Source organism: Pseudopodoces humilis, chromosome 10 (assembly GCF_049639895.1).
Source record: "Pseudopodoces humilis isolate 2021_Gansu_Grassland_sample_001 chromosome 10, ASM4963989v1, whole genome shotgun sequence".
NCBI lineage: Eukaryota > Metazoa > Chordata > Aves > Passeriformes > Paridae > Pseudopodoces > Pseudopodoces humilis.
Window position 1 is genome coordinate 10,270,517 of NC_142209.1, and position 24,406 is coordinate 10,294,922.

Sequence of the window (24,406 nt, forward strand, 5' to 3'; positions counted from 1 at the left end):
AACCTTCCCCTCTCTGGGCTTCACAGCACCTCTCCACTCCAGGTTAATCATTTCTCTGCCATTATCTGCCAACAGTTCTTATCTCTTTTGCTGTCACTTTATAACAGGGTCTCTTATCAAGCTGTACTAAATCACGTGATGGTGCCAAACCTATCACAAGTTGCAATTCTTCTGATTAGAGACTATCATGAAATGGGATATATGGTTTACAGCAGGTCACTAATGCTGGAAAAAGTACAGAGTCCACTCAAAGACATGCTCGTTACTTTCTGAATTCTTGGATAATTTTTTTTTTGTTGTTGTTCATCACTCTGACTTTCACTTAAGGCTATCACAGCCTGGGTCTCAAGGCCAGAAAAGTTTACAGGCTGCACCTCTCCTGTACTCAATGCTGTACCCCTTGTACCCAAGGATACGATATATTTACACCTAACAATGTCTTCTGGTTCCCACGCAGCCATCATACAGGAATCTATAAAACATGGACTTACATCTGCTGGTAAGTAACAGTTTTCTAACTGTTTTGAAGATTCTGTATAAATATATTAGATTTGTAGGTATCCAAACTGAAAAAAATCACTACAATTGGGTGAGCCCATGACTAATTTGCACATATATTTAGGCTAGAAACAATTTTACAATACCTTAGAAAATATAATAAAAAATAGTAAAAATATAAGAAAAGTAATAGTAATAAAAATAATAGTAAAAATATAAGAAAAAAGATGATAATCCAGAGAGTAATAATTTTCTCTAGAGATGCAATTATCAAATATTTATTATTTAATAATTAACAGTATCTTTATTATGATTGATAACAACTGTGAAATTGTGTGTGTGCATGTAGAAACATTTGCAAAAATTAGATTTAAATTGCTTCTGGCATGATAATTCATATTGAAGAAAACCTCAGGAATGGTTTTGTGTCTTTTCAGTAATACTGTCGTTTCTGTCAAATGCAGATTCTTTCTTACAGCTAAAAATTAAGGTATGTCATTCAGTGGGAGTGGGCTGGATAATACAGAAGTCAGTTAAGACTTCAGAGCAGCAAAGAAGTGAATACCTTCAGTAGCATACGGAAACAGCACCCACTCCCTTTCAGAAAGCCATCAGGCACAGGTTGCTCTGGCTTGCAGGCACAAAAGGCATTGCACAGCCAGCTGTCCCAGCTTGTCCTAGGCTGTCCCAGGCTGTGGCTGAGTCCCAGTGGGTGCATGTCCCCACCATCTCCCTGCCCTTCTCCACACATTTCCTGTCTCAGGCCATTCTGTCTCTCATCACACACCTGGAGCAAGGTGTCTTTGCCAGGGCGAACATCCCCTGTCCCACTAGGCTGTCCCCAGGCTGAAACTGGGGCCAAGCAGGGCTGCAGAAGGCTTAGCAAGGGAAGCCTCTCCTTCATGGAGCAGAAGGTGCTTCACAAGCCAGCACAGCAGCACTGCAAGTTCCACAGCCCAGGGTTTTGCAAGGTTGTGGCTCAGCACAGCAGTTCCTGGCAGAGATGAAAGAAGGGATCTTTGGCCCACAAGTGGAATCAGGGCACGCTTTCCTCCTCTTGCCCCAAAGTGCGTCACCACAGTTCACCCTGATGCTGGGTGTGATGTGGGCACCCTGCCATCCAGGGAAGCTTTGGGACCATGATGATGGAGGGTGCAGCACCAGCTGCAGGAAATAGCCTCAAACAAACTGATCTTTATCTTCTGGGTGGAGCTGCTGCTTCTCCCAAGGAAGGACTCCCATCTTGGACCCAACCATGTTTCACCCAGATGTCCCATCAGAGTCTCCATGCTTCCCTACAGGTATGGGGTGGTCCTCTGCACAGCTCTGCCCCCAGAAATATATGGGAAAAGGTGGCAAGTCCAGCTTGCCCTCCAGGTCTTTAAGTGTTACTCCTTCCGGTTTGCACAGACGAACCCTCTGGATCCCTCTCCTGAGAAATAGTAAAATAACTCATCTCATGTATCTGAATAGTGGTCACTCAGATAAGGTTTCTTAAGGTGAAAGGATAAAACCCTAGGAGAAGGGGAATATAAGACACTCACCTGGGATATTTAGACCAATTAAATGCCATTTTCATGGTTCAGAAGACTGGCAGGTCTTGATTCCCAAAATCAGGTGGATATGAGAAAACAGATTGCTACAGAGAGTAGCAGAGACTCTCGTCACCATACCACTTATACTTGTGCTGTGTCACAAATATACCAAGACAGATTCACATCGCATGGTCCAGAAATAAGCAGGCCTAAATCTTGTGAAACTTTCCAAAATCCCCTGTACTCTGAGTCAGGGGAAGGATTCTGTCCTTCCATGACACTACTCAGCCAGAACCCATGGTAAGCTCCCTGAAAAGCTCACCTAACTCAGCCTTGTGGAACTGATCACCACATACCTGTAAGGGTTAATTGGAACCTGCACCAACCTGATGGCCTCTGCTCTCAGCTGGGGGAACCAAATAGGAAGGAGTCAGATTCTGTTCTTATTTGCACTGGGGAGTGATTTTTTAGGAGAAAAAGCTGTCCACCCAGGGTATCAGTACAGTCAGCAGCAGGGTCATGTGCTCATAAGAGTAAATCCTATCCCTAGATTTTTGCTTTTGTCCAGTCATGCCTGGCATCTCCTTCACTTTTTTCTTTCTAGCCAAGGCAGAGTGGGTGGGCTTGTGAGAGGCTGTCACAGCCTCTGCAGCTCAGGCCAGCAGCCCCTCAGGCCAGGGACACTTGCTGCTTCCCACGACAGAGGCTGAGTTGTCCTCGTCAAGGGAGCACCTGCTTTGCTGGATGCACTCTGCACATTCCCCCATCTGGCAATAAGTTAGTTTTTGCTATAAACCACTGGCATGTCACAGCTTCCTCCCAGCAACGAAGGCATCTTCCAGCTCCCATGAATGCAAATCAGACTCCACTGATATAAATAGCAGTGGATCTCTCCCTTGGAGAGCAAACACAACCAGCCTGGAGCTGGAGTGTGAATGGGCACTACCGGTTGTTGACACCTGCTTTTAGGTTTACAGTCATATGATCAAAGAGGCAAGTAGAATTCACAAAACCTTAATAGTACATCCTATCTTCCAGATGAATGAACACCATATGAACTTATAAAAGTTTTTATGGAAGTGCCATGATTTTTTTCTTCTATCAGATTCTGAAGCAATACAAAGATACTTGACTAGTTTTATTTTTCCTGTAATCAGCCTCTTGTCTTAGTGTCATCAGGGACACTATGCAATTTTTATAAGCATTAGCTATGATTATTTAACAGAAATAACTATTTAATTAATAAAAAAATGGTTATATAAGAGGAAGAATAATCTACTTGTAGTTTTCAACTGTGACATTTTTCAGCTTGTAGAATGTCCTCAGGCAATTAACAGTATTAAAATCGGGGCTCATGAGTTTGGTGAAGTTAGTTTTTATGTTTAGTAGTAATAGGAATAGTAGCATTTTAATATGATTAACAAAGACAGCATATGCTATCTTTAAAAATTTGGATCAGGATTTTGGCCAGCATTTATGCAGGCATAACTTTCACAGAACGGAACAGTTTCAGCTGTGTGAGGGCTGTAAGACATGCCATAGGTTATTTTCCTGTATCAGTCGACTTTTGCTGTTACTCTTTACATTTATCATTTTCCTTCCCACTTTTCATGTCTTCATTTGCTTATACTGCAAATGAGCTTCCTACAAAAGGGGCAGTATTTACATTTACATCTAATTTTTTCTCTTAGTCTGATTTTCAATACCAAAATACATGAGGCAAAGGAAAGATTATGCCTGTGGTCTTCTGAGGGAGATCTCCACTACTGACAAAATGCCTTAAGCTACTTGTCTTTGTGGGTAATTTAAAGGTCAGCTCTCAAACTTGTCTTATATATATAGGGTGAAAATGAAGAATTGTCTTCAGGAGTTGTGTGTGTCTGTCTTGTGGGGAAACTCATTAAAACTTCTCATGACAGATCATTATTAATGCCTAGAGTTTACTCATATTTTACATGAGTACATATATATATATCTATATGCAACCTTATATATTAATACATATTAATACATTCTTATGTGCAATGAAAAGACATGCACATGTACAGAATCCTTATAAAGATTTCTCAGGGTAAACTATGCCTAGTTTATCTTTTCATAGTTTATGATTTTACATTATGTATGGATAAATCTTGGGACAGATAGATATGTACAAGCGTGAACTTTTTTCATTATAAAGATCAGCTATAAAAATTATTTTTAAATAAAGTTTTCCAAGCTTTGAAACATGAGGGGAGGGAAAAAGCAGACCTAAACCATCTCTTTTTTCCACCAGCATACCAAGGTCAGTTGCCTCAGCAAAAGAAATTTCATTTTTAAGCCTGTCTGTGCAGGATAGAAATCAATTATCTCTTATGATACAGAGACCGGCACTCAGCCCTGACAGGAGCCTTGCGGTATATACAAATATATTTGGAGTTCTATTTCCAGACTAAGCTCTAGCTTTTTAACTAGACGTTCCACACTCGGCTCCAAAAGGGCGGCAGGGACAGAAACAAAGTAGCCTCGTCAGAAAGTAGTTATCAGTGTTGGGAGGGGGCGATGGGACGGCGGCGGAGGGGAGCGTCGGGATGGTCCGGGCAGTGCCTCGTCCGCCGCGGGCAGGGGCTCCGCTCCTGGGCGGGCGGGCACGGAAAGGAGCCCCGCTGCTGGACTCGCCTCCCCGCCTCCGGCTGCGGGGGAAGCCGCGGCCCCCGCGGCAGACAGCAGCGAGCAGAGCCAGCGCGGTTCTCCGTCGCGCCATTAGCGGCAACAGGTCCAGGCAGTGCAGAACTAGAAGGCGTTTTCCGTACAGAATTAATGTAATTTCGGGGCCGGAGGGGAGGGGGAAATTTCTAACAGAGTACCTGCTTGTAAAACTGGATCTTTCTAAGGGCTGAAGCAAAAAGACTCCCGTTTGCTGCTGGTGGGAGCGATCCAGGGAAGCCCTGACGCCAACTCTGGGCACGGCGCACCCCGTCCCCAAAGGCGCCCAGGCATGCCTTAGCCCCTCCACGCCTTCCAGTTAGTTCAGCAGAAAGTCGATCGGAAAGCTGCCTTGCAGCAAGAAGTGCCCGGCCGTCCCTGCCCACACGCGTGGGGGCCGCCCCGCCGGAGGGAGCGCACCCCGAGCGGGCAATGCTCACGGGGGCACGGCGAGGCCCCGCGTCCCGACCCGGACGGGACGGAGCAGACGGCGGCGGGACGCAGTTACGACACCTCACTGATGACTCACTTACCAATAAAAGAAAGGCAATCAGAGCGATGCTTTGCCTCCCACTTGGCCCTGCTCACTCCTCTCTCCGGAGTCTCTTGTCATTCTGCATCACGCTGCTGCCAGGTGCTCATAACAGAGCAGTGCATTCCGGCGGGCAGCAGGAGCTTGGCCGAGCTTGAAAAACAGCCTCTCGGTCAATAACTGACCGTTTGGAATTGGCTCTCTTCTCTATGCCAGACCAGAGAGGAACGACGTCTCCGTAAAGCAAAAATGAATGATTAGTTGCATAAAAGAAAGGCAACAAACACAGACGTGATCCTTTGTGGCGTGCGTTTTACTACAAAACCTTACTACTTTCAGTCTGAGGCATCCGCTCTGTTTTGCCGACAGTGAATCAAAAACAAACCAAACAAAAAACACAAACAAACAAACCAAAAATATGAGGGGAAGTGTGTTTTTGTGTTTGGGGTAGATTGATTTTGTAAATTAGGGATTTTTGTTCTGGGTTGTTTGTTGCTTTGTTTTTTCTTTCTAGAGGGGACAGTTTCTTTCCCAAAGCCTGAGTTGGAGGCACTAGCAATCTCCATTTAATGAATCCCTAGAAATTGAATGCCATATCGCCTCGGCAAAATGATGAGAGAAGACCGTTGGCTACGGAGTTTGGAAGGTTTTGAGGTACTCTGTCCTTTGTACTGTAGAGGTGATCTGAATATGAGAAGGAGACTCGAGGAGACTCGAGGAGAGGAGACTCGAGGAGAGGAGAGGAGACTCGAGGAGAGGAGACTCGAGGAGAGGAGAGGAGACTCGAGGAGAGGAGACTCGAGGAGACTCGAGGAGAGGAGACTCGAGGAGAGGAGACTCGAGGAGACTCGAGGAGAGGAGACTCGAGGAGACTCGAGGAGACTCGAGGAGAGGAGAGGAGACTCGAGGAGACTCGAGGAGAGGAGAGGAGAGGAGAGGAGAGGAGAGGAGAGGAGAGGAGAGGAGAGGAGAGGAGAGGAGAGGAGAGGAGAGGAGAGGAGAGGAGAGGAGAGGAGAGGAGAGGAGAGGAGAGCTATATTTGACTATATTTTTCCTGGTGCAAATAGTCTCGTAAAACTGGGCGTGACAGGTGTGTGAGGTAAAGCAGCAAAATCGCGTTCTGAACTTTCCCAGCTGCACAGGGATCCCGTGCCTGCCGCACGCTGCGTTCTCCGGGGCGCTTCCCGGGGCAGCGCCACTGCGTGCCCGTGGCAGTGACAGCCTGTGCCCGAGGCTGAGTCGCTGTGCCGAGGACAGGATGCGTGATGCTGACTCCCTCCCCGAGCCTGGCTGAAGTCACTGCTTTCATTGACTGATGGCTGAGAGTGGGTCCGCGCTGGTGGCAAACGGGAATGTTCAGCGGGAGAGAAAGGGAGGCAGGATGCGGATTTCTCTCCTTAAATACTTCAATTTAAGTCTTTTTGATCGGTTTTGGATTTAGATTCCCCAGTGGAAGAGTTTCAGTCCTCCGCTCATTTGCTTCTGGGAAGATTTTCTTCAACATGTACCTTCCCCCCTCCCCGCTCCACCCCACCCCACCCCACCAACAAAACGCACTTTCGCTGCTTTGCTGGGAAGGTAAATCAAACCTTCTCCGAGACACCTTTCGACACCAAGCTCGAAGAGAGCATGCTATTTGTTTCTCATCGAGCAGACCACTCCAAGTTGGAAATACCTCTGCTTAGGGAAAAAGTCTTTGAAATTTGCTTAGGTTCTGTAGCTTCTTGGAAGCTGTAAGCAATTGGAGCTTGCCTTGAAATATCATCACACAGAAGCCTCTACCCTGGAAACAAAGAGGTGGAAAATCTTCAGATTATTTAACATTAGAGAGTGAGGGTTTTTTTAATGTCAATGTACATACATTTAAATAGGGAAGTATAAAGTATTCTAAGTCTTGCTCTTATACTAATCAAGGCTGCTGGAAGCTCCCCGAGCCATCATCTTTTATAATTATAATTACACACGTCAATCAAGACCTTCAGGCAAAGTCAGAACAAGACAGGCAAACTCAGGAGAGAAATCGCATTAAAAAAAAAAAAAAAAAAAAAAGAAAAAGTTTGGAGAACTTGGTAAGGAATGGAGAAGAGACTAGAAGCTAGAAGAAAGGGTAATTAAGGTTGCTCAAGGCAATCATGAGAGCTAGAACTCCATGTTAAATTACATGTAGCCACAAGGGACCAGGTATCATTTATAATACGTACTGCCCTAAACTGTTACTTCGGAGAAATGTGGATGTGTAATAACCACTCCAAAGTATTTTCATCCATAGCGATAGCTTGCAGAGTGATTTTGCCACGTACACTCGGAACTCAATCCAAACAATTCCCTGGCAGAATGACATTAAGCCCCCGAGTAGGAGTGAAGAGCCTGGGGGCCGGTGCTGAGGCCGTGCCCGCGGGGGTGTGTTGTCCAGGGAGAGCCGGCCCTGCCCGGGCCACCCGCCTGCTGGGGCACTTGGCCGAGGTGCCAGCGGGGGCCGCAGCCCGCCTCACCCCGGCAGCGCTCGGGCTGGTTTCGCCTGCCCTGTCCGGATGCGGTGTTTCCTTTCCCGGCTTTTCCCCAAAACGCGGCTGCCTCCCCGGTGCAGCAGTAACGAGAGTGGCAGCACGGAGCGCCCGTCGGGGCGTCGCCAAGCGCCGTGACCTGCGGCGAGCAGGAGAGAAGGGACCGGTTGTCCCCGATGAAGCCCAGCGGGCTGCAGGACCCAGGTCTGCAGGTGTCCTGATGGTCTGCTGTAAATGTGCTTGGAGCTGTGTTCTGACGACTCTTCTCCTGCGGGGAAGAGCTGCGAGGAGGCGCCGCTCGTGTGCGAGCCGCCCCCGAAGTGCTCTGGCCGCCCGTCGGGCCCAGGCGGCCCGGCCGCAGGCTCACAAGGCCGGAGGGCCGCGGTCCCTCCGCGCCGCGGAGACCCCCGATCCGCAGCCCTCACAGCGGGCGCCCGGGGGAGGGAGCGGAATCGGTGCTGTGCTGTTGTCGCCGTCAGTGTTGAGCCGCCTGGGCTCAGCGCAAGGCGATGCTACACGGTGGCGCCTTACAGAGGGATTGTTTGTAACTAATGCACCTGGGAATAACTTCCCAAGGGCCAAGACAGGGTCTCAACCCGAGCTGCTTCTGCCTAGAAACGGGGTCCTTCTCTCTAGATGGTTTCCAGTCAACCCGTCTTAGCCATCGAGCTTCTCACTCCCGCATCTTGCCGTATTGCTGTCCTAAAACTTATTCGCAGACGACCTGTTTAATTGTGAAATCATAACTTGAGAAATAACGTGTTGGAATCGTTCTCCCGCTAGCGCTCCTGCCCGAAGGGGAATGGCGAAAGGTGAGAATGGAAGGAGACAGAGAGGTCCGGGCCTCTCTGAGCGTTGGATCCATCCCCCAAATATCAAACGCTGCACAGAGAAGGGAAAAAACTTTTTACTCCGGCGGTGCTGGTGTTGGGTTGGCTAGGAATCTGCGTTGAGTTAGCAAAGGTCTCCCAGCTACCGGATGCAAAAAGTTAAGAGCACAGTCGAGTCCGCTTTCTGCATGTGGAGCGCTTGTCTCAGCGCGGGCTCACCTGCGATCATCAGCATTACTGAATAAGTTCCAGCTACCGCCAGTTTTCACTATCGCTCTCCCAGCCGATGGGAAATGCAATACTCCGCGATGCAACACTTCCGTGCCCCACTTTCCAAAGGAAACAGTTTTCCCCTCCGAACGTTTTCAGCTCTTAATATATACAACATTTTATACTATATATTAAAGAGTCAGGGGAGTACGGGAAACCGAGGGCTCGGACAAGAGTCTCGGATGCTTTCCAAGGTGCAAATATATCACTCATCCCACACCACCAAACCTACGCGGCGTGGTAGGAACGGCGTGGAACCCCCCGGACCCTGCCGGAGAGAGAGGCGTAAAGGCCAACGAAGGCAGGCAGACCTCCGGCCCCACTCGCCGGGCTGCCGGCACCCAGTCGTCCCCGGAGCCCCCGCAACTCTGCGCCGCGGGACCGCTCGGCTCTCGCAGCTGAGGCACACACTTGCGAGAAACGAGTTCTTTGGGACAATTTTGGAAAATAGTGCCGCTTGCTGCACTGTAAGCCGGGGAATAGGAGCTTAAGCGATGGCTCTGCCAGGGCTTTGGCTTTTGTGCAAACGATGCAACTGGCACTGAGCGATTTCCCAAGAAGTTTATGGAATGGATACCCAAAAAGCCTGAGTAGGTACAGCGAGCTCCAACGCTGTTCCCGCTTGCTTGTTTCAGACTCCAGGGCTGCGCGGAGGTAACGCGGCTGCAAGGACAGGGGTTTCCGCCGTCCACCCCCGGCCGCCCAGAGGGAAGGCGAGGGCCGGGGTCCTCGCAGCCGCTGCTGGCCGGGCTGAGGCATTGCCCCACCGGCCCCAGGAGAGACAGCGTGGCTGCCCACTAGCAAAGAGGCACGGCCGCTGAAGGAGCTTAGCGAGGCTTGTGGCCCGTCGGGCTCCGCTGGGGCAGGGAGGGAAGGCAACAGCCCAGACCCTCACACGGCAGCCCCGTTTAAGAACCGGGTAGGGGGTGACTGCGCTGGGCCACTGTGTGTGCTCCGTGCGTGTGTGCGCGCTGGGGGTGTTGCTCATCCCGCCTCTGTCTTATTGGCTGCAGCGACGGTGTCGGGGCCCCCCTTCGCCAGGGACCTCGCTCCCTGCAGCCCCCGGGCTCCGGGAGCGCCTCCCCGCCGGTCCGGGGCTAGAGGTCCCGACTCGGCACCTCCGCACTTGTACCAGGGGGAAAAGGGGGAGGAGGAGGGGGAGGGGAAGGAGGAGGAGGAGGAGGGGGACGGGGGTGGGAACCCTGTCCAGCAGCACCAGCGGCGGCAGAGTGCTCCTGTGCGCTGTGCCGCTACGCATGGATCGGGGAGCCGGGCTGCCGCCGTGCTGAACCCCGGGCGGAGCTGCTGCGGGCTCCCGGGGTTTCTCCTTCCTCCCCGGCACCCCCGGTCTTCCTCCTCCACCTTCTCTCTCCTCCGCTCCCCGCCGCCTGCTTCCCGACTACCGCTCCGCGGCTCCCCTAGCCGAGGGCACCCGGCGGCTCCTCCCGGCGGCCGGGGCCGCTCGGTGCTCCCGCTGCAGCTGGGCAAGGGCTGGCGTGGAGCAGAGGGAGGGAAAAACAGGAAGAGGGGGAAGAGGCAGCAGCCGCCGAGTGCCCCTTGCTCCAGCTAAATCTGTGCTGCCGTGTCCAGGTGCTGGTGTCGCGGACGGACACGGAGCCCCCAGCCCGGCCCGCAGCCGCCTTGTCATGCTACCCAAAGTGGAAACGGAGGCCCTCGGACTCGCTCGGTCGAATGGGGAACAGGGGCAGATGCCGGAAAACATGCAAGGTAAGGGGGGAAGACGCAGGGCGCTCCCCCTCCGCGCACGCTCGGGTTTCCCTCGGCAAAGCGCCCCTTCCTCCTACCAAAAAAGTTTGCGGCATTTGCTTGCGACCTGTCCCGTCACCGCTCGCTCCACGCCCCGTCGAGCCCTTGCCTTCGCGGGCCAGCTTTCAGAGTGGCTCGAGCGGGTACCGGGGGCCGGGGTGCCAGGGCCGAGGTGACAAGGCCCCGCTCAGAAGGTGCTAACGGGGCCGAGGAGCCGCCAAGCATCCCCCCGGCGCAAGCGTACCCGGGGGTGCAGGCGTCTCGTCGGACGCTGCCCGGCCTCGCTGCAGATCCAGGGGATCTCGGTCTAATCCCCGTTCCACGCAAAACTGCCTCGACGTTTATGGCAGGTGAAGTTACGTGCGGAAGTTCTGGCGACCACCCCGCGTGTCACACACCGTCCCGAAACGGGACCCGAGGGCTCTGTCCCACGGGTGTGGCACCCACAGGTACCGTGCAGGTGGCAGCGGCGGTGTCGCGAAACTCCGTAGGAGAGAGCTCTGACTCCATGGCGGATTTGCGGAGTACCCAGCAAGGCAGAGAGATGTCCGAGCTGGGATGGCGCTGGAAACATTTATGTGGGGTGGCGGGACCGAACTGTTCCTCACTCGGGGCCGGCGTGGTGCGCGGAGAGAGGCGGTGCAGACCCCGCCGAGGGTCGGCTCCCTGCCTTGGAGCCGGCAACCCGGTTTGCCCGCCACGCCCGGCGCGACTTTCCCGGGGAAGAAACTCCCATCCCGGCTGCTCTTTAGAAATTATCCCCTCTCCTCTAGGGAGCCTGCTGGAAAGTAGGGCAGGGTGGGCTGGGGGCTTCGGCGGTGCTGGGGGCAACCTGACAGCCCCGTTCGTCTCCTGTGGAGGAGGTTCCGTGCAAGGGCGCGGTTCTCGGAAAACCCCTGCTTTCCCACGTTCTCCTACGGGGAGGGAAACTTCGTCGCAGCGCCGGACACAGGAGCCGCGACCGCGGGAGCAGAGGGGAGGGCCGGGCCCTCCTCCTCCTCCGCCTGCGGCCGCCCCGTGTCCGCCCCACGCCGCTGACAGGCGGCGATCCCCGGCCGTGCCGAGGAGGCTCAGGAAACGTTTTGGCGGCAGTGTGACGGCGGGATAATGTCCCCGCGCTCCCCGGGAGCTCCCTCGAGCGCCGGGGTGAAACCCCTTGCCTTGGTAAGCCGAGCGGCCGGGCCGGGGGCTTCGGGCGGAGTCTGACCGCCCCGGTGCACCCGAACAGTGGCAGCCGCAGAGTTAAAGACAAAGAGGCAACATCCTAAGGAGTCCAGCGGCGATGCCCAACGCGTCTCGCCTTGTTCCGGAGTCCTCCGCTGCCACAGTGCTTGCCTAACAGGTCGGAGGTTTAGCGGCAGGGCTAAACGGGAAGGAAACCGGCCCTGCACTGAGCAGCAGGGTTTCTTAGGAGTAACCGCAGGCTGACTGCGCTCCTTGTGGGGGAGCCCCGCTCGAGTGGGCACGCTCCGTGCTTTCATTCCGCATATTTTAGCACCCCGTTCTCTCCTGACCGCCGGCTCCTCCCCGCCTTTTCCCCGAGCGGCAGAAACTTCAGGCGGCCCCGGCGTGCAGGTTTCACGCCAGCCCCGGTAGCGGGGGACGCCGGGTCTGCCGGCCGGGCAGACCCTTGAGCACGGCGGTCCCGGTTCGTGTCCCTCTGCCGACACGGGCACAGCTGAAAAGCGTCTCCCCCGTGGCCCCGGAGCTGCTGGCTGCGACAGCCGGGGGTGCCGGCACGCAGCGCTCTCCCTGGCCCGCAGGGGTGGCGGTCTGCCCGACACGACGGGCTTGGGAGGACGTCGTTTTAAGTGGTTTTGCGAGTAACTAACTTGGATTTCACACGGTGCAAAAGTGCTGGGTCTGTGAGATACGGGTTTAGTCTAGGTAAAAATTTGCGGGCTGATATTGAAAGAAAACTTTAAGGGAAAATAATTACTTTCAATATAGAAGTGACAATATTTTCGTTCAGCTTTTTAAAAGCTTGCCCCTGATCATTTTCGGATTAAATTAATTCTTTAAGTTTGTGATTCCATAAAATAAGGACTAGGCTAAAGGTGATCTATAAGTATAAACATTTAGAAAATTAAAACATAGATGCTGATGCGTTTTATTACACTTGCTAAGTACCATGCAGATTTGATGATGATGGGAAGTTGCATGTCTTCATGCAATTTGTCTTTTTAAATAAAACTTTTTTTCTCCCTGTTTTCAGTGGTGTGCTTGTTTAAGTAAGTTTCCTCTCTAGATGAGAAATTTGAGTTAGTAATGTAAATTCTAATTGAATATGCTATTTCTTCTTTCTCCTAGTGTCTCAGTTTAAAATGGTGAATTACTCTTACGATGAAGACCTTGAAGAGCTGTGTCCAGTCTGTGGAGACAAAGTGTCTGGGTACCATTATGGACTTCTCACCTGTGAAAGCTGCAAGGTTCTGTGCTAATTACTACATAAAAACACAAGTACAGCAAAAATGTTTCAAATATAAGCAGAAAAAAGTTCTCATTAAATAAACCAGATGTATAATATTTTGGTTCTTTTTTTATATGTTTCTTAATACATTCACATAAAATAATTAACCATCAAAAAGCTTTAGGACGTAGAAGTCTCTGAGAGATCTGCACAAATGCAAACAACTTGGACTATTTGGCATTTCAGTTTTGTCATTGTTTTTTAGAATTTTGCTGTCATGATGTAGTTCTGAGAACAACTTTCATTGCTAACTGTGCTAAATATTGGTTTTAGTTGATTTATATTACTTTTTCTGGAGGATAAAGTAGGAAGATTATCCTTCATGCAGATTAGCTTTGCAAAATCTAATACAGCTTTCTTAAGATTTTTAGTTTCATCCTTCAGTATTGCAATGTAGATTTATGTGATTATAATGACCATGCATTTTTTTCATGCAAACTGTAACTTTCAGAGTTCACTTGACACACAAAGTCAAGTAACCAATTAACATATAGAAAGATGAATATACCTGTATTATTCTGTCGTGCTATAAGGTTTAAGTAATTGTGAATTTATGACAAGTTAGATTTTTCATGTAAAAATTTTTGAAGGTTTTTTTACTGTTATTTAAGCAGTGCACTGTAAGTGAAGCTCCTTTGCCAGAATAATACCATTTAAAACACTTAGTTGCATGGAAAAATTAACTTAGTCCACTATATTTTTATTAAAAAAATAAGCAACGAGAAGTGAATGACAAGCACTTACTATGCCTCCAGCATGCCCCATTAGGAAGTAAGATAGCCAGAGGAACTCTGTACTTTTCTTATCTTTGCAACAACATTCCTGCTTATTTCATGTAAAACTACTTTAAAAGGAAGACTTTAATAATTCTGCAATGATTAAAGAATACAAAAGGAAGCAGTCAGTGTCACTATTTCTGCCACCAGTGTTAGAAGCACAGAAGGCTACAGCCTTGCTAAAGTCTCAGCAAGCTTTGACATCAAGTCTATAAAGCATAGCACTAACACAAGAAAATGTCCTCTGGAATCTAGTGGCTTTCTCCTGGGTTCAGCTGACTAACTTTAAATAAACTATGTAACTTTGTAAGTGCTTGAATGGCATCTGAAATTTATCTGAAAATTATCTTACAATGATTTCCATAAAATGCTGAAACACACGTTCAAGCAAAACAGGCTAATTTTTGTGTCTATCATACAGGGATTCTTTAAGCGAACAGTCCAGAATAACAAAAGGTACACATGTATAGAAAATCAGAATTGCCAGATTGACAAAACACAGCGAAAACGATGTCCTTACTGTCGATTTCAAAAATGTCTAAGTGTTGGAATGAAATTGGAAGGTAAGAGCTATAGTCTTGCTGGTATCTTCAACTATACTATGAAATTATAGGATAAGATATTAATGCACAGTATTTTATATTTAAAAGTTATATAGCTATGGCTTTGAAGTTATAATAAAAGGTTACTTTGTATGGTCAGTGAAATTGTTGCTTTATAAAAAATGTCTAATAAGTAAATGGTAGATCACTACCATTTAGAAACCAGTCAAAATCTTAATCCATTTTGTCATGTAACTATATAGCTTGATATTTTAGGCTTTTAAAGTTTGTGAATTCCTGGATGTAGATTGAATAGTTTTGCAGCTTTTAAAAAATACTTAATTTAGATAAAACATAAAATTTGTAACAAGTGTCCAAATTAGAAAAAAAATTATTCTTTTGCTATGGAGAGTGATCTGATTTTATTTGTATTTTATCTAGGATTGTTTTGGGTTTGGTTTTTTTATGTATGTTCTTCTGACAACAAGAATACAAAGAAACAGATAAGGGTTTTTCTCACACTGACTTGCCTTTGAGATTAGGAACCAAATAATCTCTGAAGTTGTGTCCAATATTTTTTGTGATGCTACACCTGCAAGGCTATTGCAATTGAAAGAAGATAAAGCGTGTTAAAATACACTTTTTGACTTCAGTTCACTTTCTCATCTACAGAGAACAATAAAAAGTGTACAATACCTTTAAGATAACCAAATGCAAAAATAGAATCAACTTGAATTTGTGAATCATAAATGGTTCATTCTAACTTTGATATATAAAATCTTAAAATTCAGATTTTGGAGCAGATGACATTTTTTCCTTGACCAAGGACAAGCTCCTAAATTCCTTACTGTTACAACTGTATGAAACGACATTTGCCCTAGATGCTTAACCAGAAAAAATCAGGCCAAGTGGGAAAACTACAAGCCATGAAGGGAACCAGAAAGGATAAGAGCCAGTCACCAAGCTCTGGCAAAGGGAAGCTGTTCATATAAATGCAGATAAACAGAAACATCAGCCTCCTGCAGTTTGGCTGATTCAATAGTGTTGTATTTTCCCACAAAACTGAACTAGCACTGACACACTGCTAAACATCTAACTAAACATCTTGCATCATTGCATGTGCTTCCAAATTCAAATAATACAATTACAGGACATGTGGAATCCTTTTGTCTTTTTTGGCATTAAGAAGAAGAAGGATAAAATACTTTCTTTTAACTCCCCTCACTTGCTGACAATGATACAAGACCAAATTTTGTCTTCTGTCATTACACAAAGTTCACCTTAAATTTAAGTAGTACTTATACAAAAGCACTTGCTAATCCAATTTGGCTCATGGTTTTTAATTGCAGAGTACCTGTGAGGATACTGTGTATACAGATTTAAAATTAATTACATTTACTAGTGATGTAATTAATTTCATGCATTTGGTTTAAAGTCAACATTCAGCAGTAATATTGACAGCTCATTTTTCCTACAAATTCAACTTCTTTTTCGCTGTTTAGAAAATTAGAAGAACATGTTTTCTTAATTGTAAATACTTGTGACATTTATATGTGTATTTCCCTGATAGTGATACATACGGCCTTAAAAGTCTAGTTCATAAATTACCATGGACCAAAAAAATCATTAAACATTAAAGTCCTTACGATAAGGTACAGTATTATGCGTATCTAGCATTCATAATAAATTTTTAATGTCCTACTAATCCCTAAGATAAAAAGCTCAAGAACTTAACCTCCAGCAATCTCAGCAGTCTCAATGTGTCACCAGGCTGTCAAAGGTTCCTCTTTCAGTCTAATTGCCATTGGGCAAGGTGGGCTTGGTGAAAGTCTTCAATAGTCCACTACATATATCCCATGGTGACAGACACTGCGGTGACAGAGACCACCAGTATGACTCCCAAGGCAGCTGTTGAGTAGGATTTGTTTTAATTATTTCTAATTCCAGAGATATTATGAGCCAGAACAGTGTCAACAGTTTCTGTTTCACTTCTATTTGCCATGTAGAAGGCAGCAAGCTGACAGCTTTCTCTACACACATTCCAACTGCAGCTAAACATTTCCACAGAACTCAGCTAACTAGAAATCTCAAAGTTTTACACCAACTTGGATAGAATAGTCAAAAGGAAATGCTTCCTTTTTGCCAAGAGAAATGTATTCCTCTTTGTGACTACTGAACATTTCACAATTTACATTTCAGATGTTTTCTGTGGTGGAAGGCAGTAATGGAATGACTATAATGAGACAATGTGGTCTGCTGGATACATCTCAGACAAATTCTGGACTTCAGCCCTTGTTTCTTAATGACATAGTAGCTTGATATAGACCCATATGTACACTGAGATTTCCACATGATCCCATAGCAGGTGTGAAATTCCTGTAGCCATCCATTGTGTTTGTCCCCGTGTCCTAATCAATGTACAGAAAAGTCCTTCTTTGCTAGTAATATATGCATGTGACATTTAAATCACTAGAAAAAAGTGACATTTGTTAAGTCAAAATAAATACTTTCCTTAGGAATAAAAGTGCAACTCTGAATTTGGGGAAAAAAAAAATACTTACATTTTTACATTTTCACATTTCTGCTCTTTCCTAATATATGCTTGATTAAGAATGTTAATTCCAAGCGTTAATAATGATTTACTTCCTCCTTTCCCATGACAGCTGTGCGAGCTGACCGAATGCGTGGCGGTCGAAACAAGTTTGGACCAATGTACAAGAGAGACAGGGCATTGAAGCAGCAGAAGAAAGCTCTTATCCGAGCAAATGGACTGAAACTGGAGGCCATGACTCAGGTGATCCAAGCAATGCCAACCGACCTGACAATATCCTCTGCAATCCAGAACATCCATTCAGCTTCTAAAGGCCTACCTCTGAACCATACTGCCTTGCCTCCTACAGACTATGACAGGAGTCCCTTTGTGACTTCTCCCATCAGCATGACAATGCCACCCCACGGCAGTTTGCAAGGCTACCAAACCTATGGCCATTTTCCAAGCCGTGCTATCAAGTCCGAGTACCCTGACCCTTACACTAGCTCACCAGAGTCAATAATGGGCTACTCATACATGGATAGTTATCAAACAAGCTCACCAGCAAGTATCCCACATCTGATATTGGAACTCCTGAAATGCGAGCCTGATGAGCCGCAAGTCCAAGCTAAAATCATGGCGTATCTGCAGCAGGAGCAAGCCAACAGAAGCAAACATGAGAAGCTCAACACATTCGGGCTTATGTGCAAAATGGCTGACCAAACTCTCTTCTCCATTGTTGAGTGGGCTAGGAGTAGCATCTTCTTTAGAGAACTTAAGGTAGGTAAAAATTTTATGTATTATAATTCAGCCAAGAAAAAAATACTATTTCTTACAATCTTGTACTTCAAGCAGGAAAGCATGGGTTTTGTTTTCTTCCCCCCAAGCACCTCATTCTTTATTTATTTGGCTTGAAGTAGGCAGACTATTAAAAGGAGAAACTTGCTGATGACTTCTACTGGAGCCTGTAATGTGCTGTAGCAAAGAGATTCAATATTCAGTTCAGCTTTTCTCTATTTATCACAACTATTGTTAACATCCATAGGGCCTCACATAATTCTACTCCTTCCCTGTCAGCATAGCTCACTCTCTGGCTTGTACTCAGGGTTGTAAGTACACCTGTTACACCATTCCACATTGATTTATGTAATTATTTCATTACCTTATTTAGCATATGGGGGAATGCCATTTCTGTCCATCTCCCTTCACACATTATGTAAGTTCATATTTGGAATATTCTCAATGGGATATTATTTTATGCATTCCTGTGTGTCTAATTAACCACACAGACTGAAACCTAAGCAGGATATACACAGAACAGAAAGCAAGGAGGAAGCAGATACCTCAAGGACTCCTTTTGGTTCTGATCACCACTGATACATGGGGGATTCCTTTAGTCTAGGCTGCTACAATGACATCTAGGCTCTTATATTTTGCTGGAGCACTAAGGAAATCATCATGCACTGCTTTCTGGTGGACAGAAATTTCCCCATTTACATTTTTCAGACTTATTGTTAAAGCAACTTTGTGGTCTGTTATGAGTGGGTCTGAAATTTCAAATCTGAAATTTCAAGCCAGAATTTTGAGATCAGATAATAGATATGAACTGCAGTTTTTAACCACTGTCTTGATACAGAAATTAGCTCTGGAAAGAATAACCTTCAGTCTCAAAAAAACCCTCAAGATGGTGAACTCAACTCACTTCTGAATTTCCCTGTTAAATTGCTAGTTACTATGTCTGCTATAGAGAGATGGTTTTGCCATGAGTATTTGCTACCGAAATCTGTAAAGTTTTGTGACCACCCATAATTTCTGACTACTTTCAAGCTAAGAGAATATAACTCAGCTTCCAAATATAAAAATTACTGTAGGATTTCACTAAGAATTGAATCTACATGAGTTAAGAGCACAAAAGGGAGATCCATTGAAAAGCTGCACTCAAAGAGCTTGCTGCAACAGTATGTCTGTCATGACCATAAGGACGTGGACACATAACATAAAGCCAGATTACAAGAAAAGCAAGCTATATATGCTGTATATGCAACTCCAGCTTCTCTACATTTTTTTGTGAGAATTATTGCAGGAGTCATTGAAAGCTTAGTCTATTCAAAGAGAAAGAAGAGAGGAAGTCTACTCAGAGAGGAAAACCAAAATGCATTAAAGAGAGGAAAAGACTGTCACATTTGCTATCTCAGTTGTATACAATTTTGTAGTCAGCTATAAGTCACACTACTCATTTTAAATCATTTAAATTTTGAAATTGAGAACATGTTATATTTCCAATAGACTATGTGGTAATTATCTGAGACCAGATCTTTCTATCCATACACTTTAGTCTAGAGTAAAGTACTCTAGAGTTAAAAATTACTGTCTTTCATATACCTTTCAGTGTAAAAATTTTGAAGTTTGCCAAAAATCTGCCCGAAAATTACATTTATGATTAAAGTGACAAATTTTATAAGTATTCGACATGCTATTCTGGGAACAGTTTTAAAAATGGCCTTCACCTCCAACCTCAGCCTGGATTATATTCTTCAACCAACCTGTGTTTACTAGTATGGACACAAAAGATGCAGAAATTTGTTTATAAAAATGCTGACCAACTTCTCCTGGTTCTGGATGTATTATACATTACTATGTACACACAGACTTCTGGAAATACATATATCTAAAAGTTTGCTACATAGAACCTTTGGCTTATGAACTGATTTTCACATATTTGTAAGAAGGCATTGCTTTCACCTTAGTGCTTGTACCCTTTGTATCATGGAAGCTTTGAGGTCAGACAGTTTCTTATCTTCTGGCATGGCCAGATAATTTTTTTAATCCGGACAAGATCAACAAAATTGCACAGCATTCCAGAACAATAATTCAGAAATCCATCCACATCCAAAATTTAGGGACCAGATTATACACAATGCTAAGAATTTAAAGCTTTTCAATTTCAAAAGCATGCTAGATCAGACCCTAGTTTTTTATCATCACTGAGTAACAACATTTCTCTTTTCAGTTGAGAGGACAAGAACAATATTAAACAACAGATTTCCAAACCTTTCCTGAATGTATCTCCCTTCTATCCATCCATGATTTCAGGTTCTTCTGATCAAGGTAGCAAAAGCATCTATTTCAGATTGCTCCACAGGACATGAGTACCTGTGGGAGAGGGTAAAAAAAAAGCCACCTAAGGATATGACACATTTTAAATGCAGAAGGAATGGGAGGCAATTGTGATAAAGATGCAATTAGATTTTCAGAACAGCTAGCTTTGTTCCCTATCTATCCACAGCTGAGAAGTATGTATTTGCTCAAAAAGATATTTTACTCATATTCCTACCTGTCTCAACAGCTGAATATTGAGATGACTTTCAGATAAGACAGGTGCATTTGCAGATCTCTGGGACTAATATTTTAAATTACTCAAATAATTAAATAGTACAAAATTATAAATGTGGTTTATGTGCAATTCATCTGGGCTTTGTTGTGATGAGCGATGTCTCACACAACTGGCTGTGAGTTACAGGCAGAAAGTTTACAATTATTTACTGTATCTTTTCACTGCATTCTAAATTTTGTCTTACACTCTTGTCTCTTCAATTAATATAAAGGAGCAATCTTTTTCCTTTCTGCTAAATTTAGAGATTTGTAGTTAGCAGAATTCAGGGGAAAGATATGATAAAAAATTCAGTCCATCAGTGGTTTAGGCCACATTTACCATAGAGATAATAACAAAAACCCACCACTGAGCTACAGCTTTTAGGTTTTCTTTATTTCTTTCTTTTTGACTGCAGATTAGGTTTTTTTTTTATGAAATCTCAAATGAAGAAAATCTGTTTTAAAACTTTATTTTCTGAAGCTTTTACCAGTTTAAGCTTATCATAATATTCTCACTTGTTGATCTACAAATTTTCATTGCCTCTTTTGGAATGTGTTACACATTTAAGGATGTAAAAGGGAAAAATATTGACTGCATAGAACTACCCACAGCATGGCACTGCATTTGAATATGACCTGTGTATGGATTTGAGTATGTAATTTAAGGGTAATGTTCACACTTGCTGAGGAGCAGATCCTGTCATCTTCATGTGCGATATCAGAAACTAATGGAAAAAATAAAGAAGATAACTAGTCAAGATTAATAATAATGTCAGAGTAAGATCCAAAGCAGCCAATTACAATCCAGTAAATTTGAAATTTAACACCTGCTAAAATCTCAAATATCCCTATATGTCTTGTGAAGTCAGAATACTTCACAAGGAATAATTAAGTGATAAATTCTGGGTGTTGATGTTCGGCATTACTTTTTTATCCATAATGAGATATATTGTTATTTGGTTCTTTATACACAGATGAAATAATACAGAGGTAACATCCCAAGAGACTCAGGATAATGTAATAGTAATACAAATAGCAATAGCAATAGTAACAGTAATAGTAATTAATAATAATGGTAATAATAGTAATAGTAATCATAATAATAATAGTAATGAGGGCCTTCGTTTGCTATTCTGGAGTTGTTGAAAGCTCAGTAAATATAAAAGTAAGATATATCGATCTTATCCTCAGCTAAGAAAACTCAGGAATGCCCTGGGGATGCTAGATTTGTCACCAGCTGTCTTAGTCAGGTGAAAGGTCTTTGTACAAAGCTAAAAAGAAAATATTGCAAGAGTTTCTAGGGTCCAAAGGCTGCCTGGCCTCAAGGAAGGATACAGACAGCTTCTCTGGACTGGTCTTTCCTCATCAACCCACATCAGGGAAAATTCAAAGACTGCTTCCAGAGCTAACTATTCCTGAACCCATAAAAGAAAGCATTCTCTGTCTGGAGCAGGAGAAACACAGGACTTGCATTGTAGAACAATCCTCAGGATACTTTCTTCTGGCTGAGAATCAGAAAAAATCTACTATATGTTAATAGTTACAAAAAAGGCACTAAAAGAATGGTGACTCACAAAAAAAACTACCTTGCCTCATTTGGCTATTTTAGTAAGGATGTCATAGGTCAAAGTACCATGTGAGCACAAACCTTGTAGTGAATGATTTCAGGAAGAACCAGTGCATTTCATGGTAAAGAAGCTCATCCTACAATTATTCACTGAGTTTGTGAATTTAGACTATTCATTGATATCAGTCTGTATCAGTCCCGAGCCAGATTTCTTGCTCTAAGTATAAATTTGCTCATGCTTACATTAGCTGTGGCCTTCAAAGAAACTATGGTTTAATTACATATCTCCAAAGGAACCTGTCTATAGAACTTGAACTGTACATTTTATCACAGATATTTTTGAAGCTCATAAACTAACAAAGGCTTAGCTTTGGGTTACATATTCCCCAGAAGTGCAACTATATTATCAGTGTTTCAACTTACTTCTGTAAGTGCAAACTTAATGTGAATAGGATTAACAGAACTCCTGGAAACTCTTAATTTCTTCTGTGTAATCCATTTTGATAGATCATAATGTAATCATGTAATACTCTATATACCAGTTTAATTTCAAATTTCAGTCCATATGTAGCTAATTATCAAGAAATGCATAGAAAATAAGGAATTACAGTAAAGAAATCCAATTATTAATGGAATTAGCACAGAATAGCAAAACAATAGGTTTGGGTTTTGCTGGTTTTTTGGTGGGCTTTCTTTTGGTTTTTTTGGTTGGTTGGTTGGGGCTTTTTGTTTGGGGTTTTTGTTGTCTGTTTTTTGGGGGGTTTTTTGTTTTGTTTTTTGGGTTTTGGTGGGTTTTTTGAGAAGAAGATCAGCACTGAAATACCTTAAAAATTTTCTAAATGATGAAAGGTTGATATATTAGTAAGACTTAAGTAATCAAGTGCAATTTGATAACTTGAAGTACTTTTGGACTTTGTAGTGTGTGTTTATCAGGACAGGAAATGCAACTCACATAGCTGATGAAATAAAATTTCTGCAGTGTTCTTTCAGTCAGGGAAGCTGCCAGAAACTGGGGTGCAGGACTACACTTGATATCAGCAATCAGATTAGTTAATATGTTGTTAGGTGTAACTGCTGATTTTTAGTCTGGCTTCAGTGTATCTGAATCTAAGAAAATTATTCCTCAAACACTTAAAAACGTGGAACACATTTTTAGAATAAACTTCATATGATCTTCTGGCTCTTGTCTGGACAAAGGCTGTGACTAAACACTGTATTTCAGCATCCAGGCATAAATTGTGATTTAGCAGCCTTTCTAAACAGTTTGTTCAGTGCTGGCATGTGTTTTAGGCATAAAGAGAAAGATGACATTTTATTATGCCCTTCCATGTCAGAGCTGGTACTTTAGTTTCACTCTGGTGTAGGATGTTATTACCCCTGATAGCAGGAGACTGAGTTTAGTCTCTCTGGATTTAGTAATTTTCTATCTAATACCCAGTTAAGCATCATGCTGTGACTAAGAACCATGTTCCTTATAGGTTTTTTTGGAACTACTGCCACTTCTGCACCTGAATGCACCTGCCCCCATTCACCAGCAAATTTACCCACGTCACTGTGAACAGCCGTGGTGAAGTAACAAAGTTTTGTTACTTACAGAGAAAATTTGAGCAAGTAACAATTCAAAAAGCTGCTAGCCCCTACGTAGAGATGTAATAAATAGCCTGACATATGGACACAAGGAATCACATAGCCACAGCCCCTCTTGCTACAAGTACTGAAGCAGACACTGAGTTAATCTGAGTTTGAGGTATTGGTTTCACAAAACAGAAGTTTAATATTACAGTTTAATTGTTTTCCTTCAAACTGTAAGCTTCCAATTTGACAATTGCCAGCAGTGACATAGAAAGATTACTTGGGTGTGTTAGTAAATGCACATCACATTGCTGTAGGGCAAGATGAAAAAACAGCACTCTTTAGATCTTGCATGCTGTGAGTGTTCCAAAGGGACGTTAAAGTTAACTTCTACAATAACTGCTGCATTAAGAAACTGAACAGGGAATGCTCAGCCATGTTGACAGTCTGTTGTATTTTCAGACAATTTTTAGCTGCAATTTTCTGCTGTGAAGGCCCGATCGTTTTGCCAAATGATGGAGAGCTTTACACATTGAAAATTAAACAATTCCATTGTCTTGGAAAAATCAGATATATTTCCTGATTTCACTTAGTAAGGTCACATTTTTATTGTCAGAATGACAGATCTTCGCTTGCAAAGATCTCCAGTTTTTTGCAAGTTTTTGCCCCCCCCAAAAAATAAATCCCGAAAAGAGCTGGTTTTCCATCTGCAAATTATGTTATTTTGTATAACCAGGCTGTAGATCTTACTGCAGGAAGAGAACTTGTTTCATTCTGATCCAGACTTTTTGTATGGTACCTGTATCATTCAGAACCAGCACTTGTATACAATACCTGTATCATATTTCTGTTCTATGGGATGGCTCCCAGTTAGAGTGGAAGTTTGCCTCTATAAATTTATCAAGGCTGGTCAGATTTAAAGATGTTCTTCTGTTAACCTGTAGCATTTAGGATCA

At 44.4% G+C, this 24,406-nt stretch overlaps 1 protein-coding gene across 4 annotated transcripts in view; it reads left to right on the plus strand.

The window, feature by feature from the left end:
* Positions 1 to 212: 212 nt before the first annotated feature.
* The window catches only part of NR5A2 (nuclear receptor subfamily 5 group A member 2), an 88,371-nt gene continuing 64,177 nt past the window's right edge, over positions 213 to 24,406 (plus strand). The window contains exons 1-5 of one of the 4 annotated variants that reach the window (XM_005520908.3): positions 213 to 499; positions 10,445 to 10,582; positions 12,932 to 13,050; positions 14,289 to 14,430; positions 17,073 to 17,719. In XM_005520908.3, coding sequence (XP_005520965.1) covers positions 436 to 499; positions 10,445 to 10,582; positions 12,932 to 13,050; positions 14,289 to 14,430; positions 17,073 to 17,719 — 1,110 coding nt within the window. In that variant the 5' untranslated portion in view covers positions 213 to 435. Of the gene's footprint in view, positions 500 to 10,444; positions 10,583 to 11,712; positions 11,786 to 11,893; positions 11,964 to 12,931; positions 13,051 to 14,288; positions 14,431 to 17,072; positions 17,720 to 24,406 lie in introns of those variants that run through there. The other 3 variants (XM_014250881.2, XM_014250882.2, XM_014250883.2) reach the window with 3 other exon arrangements.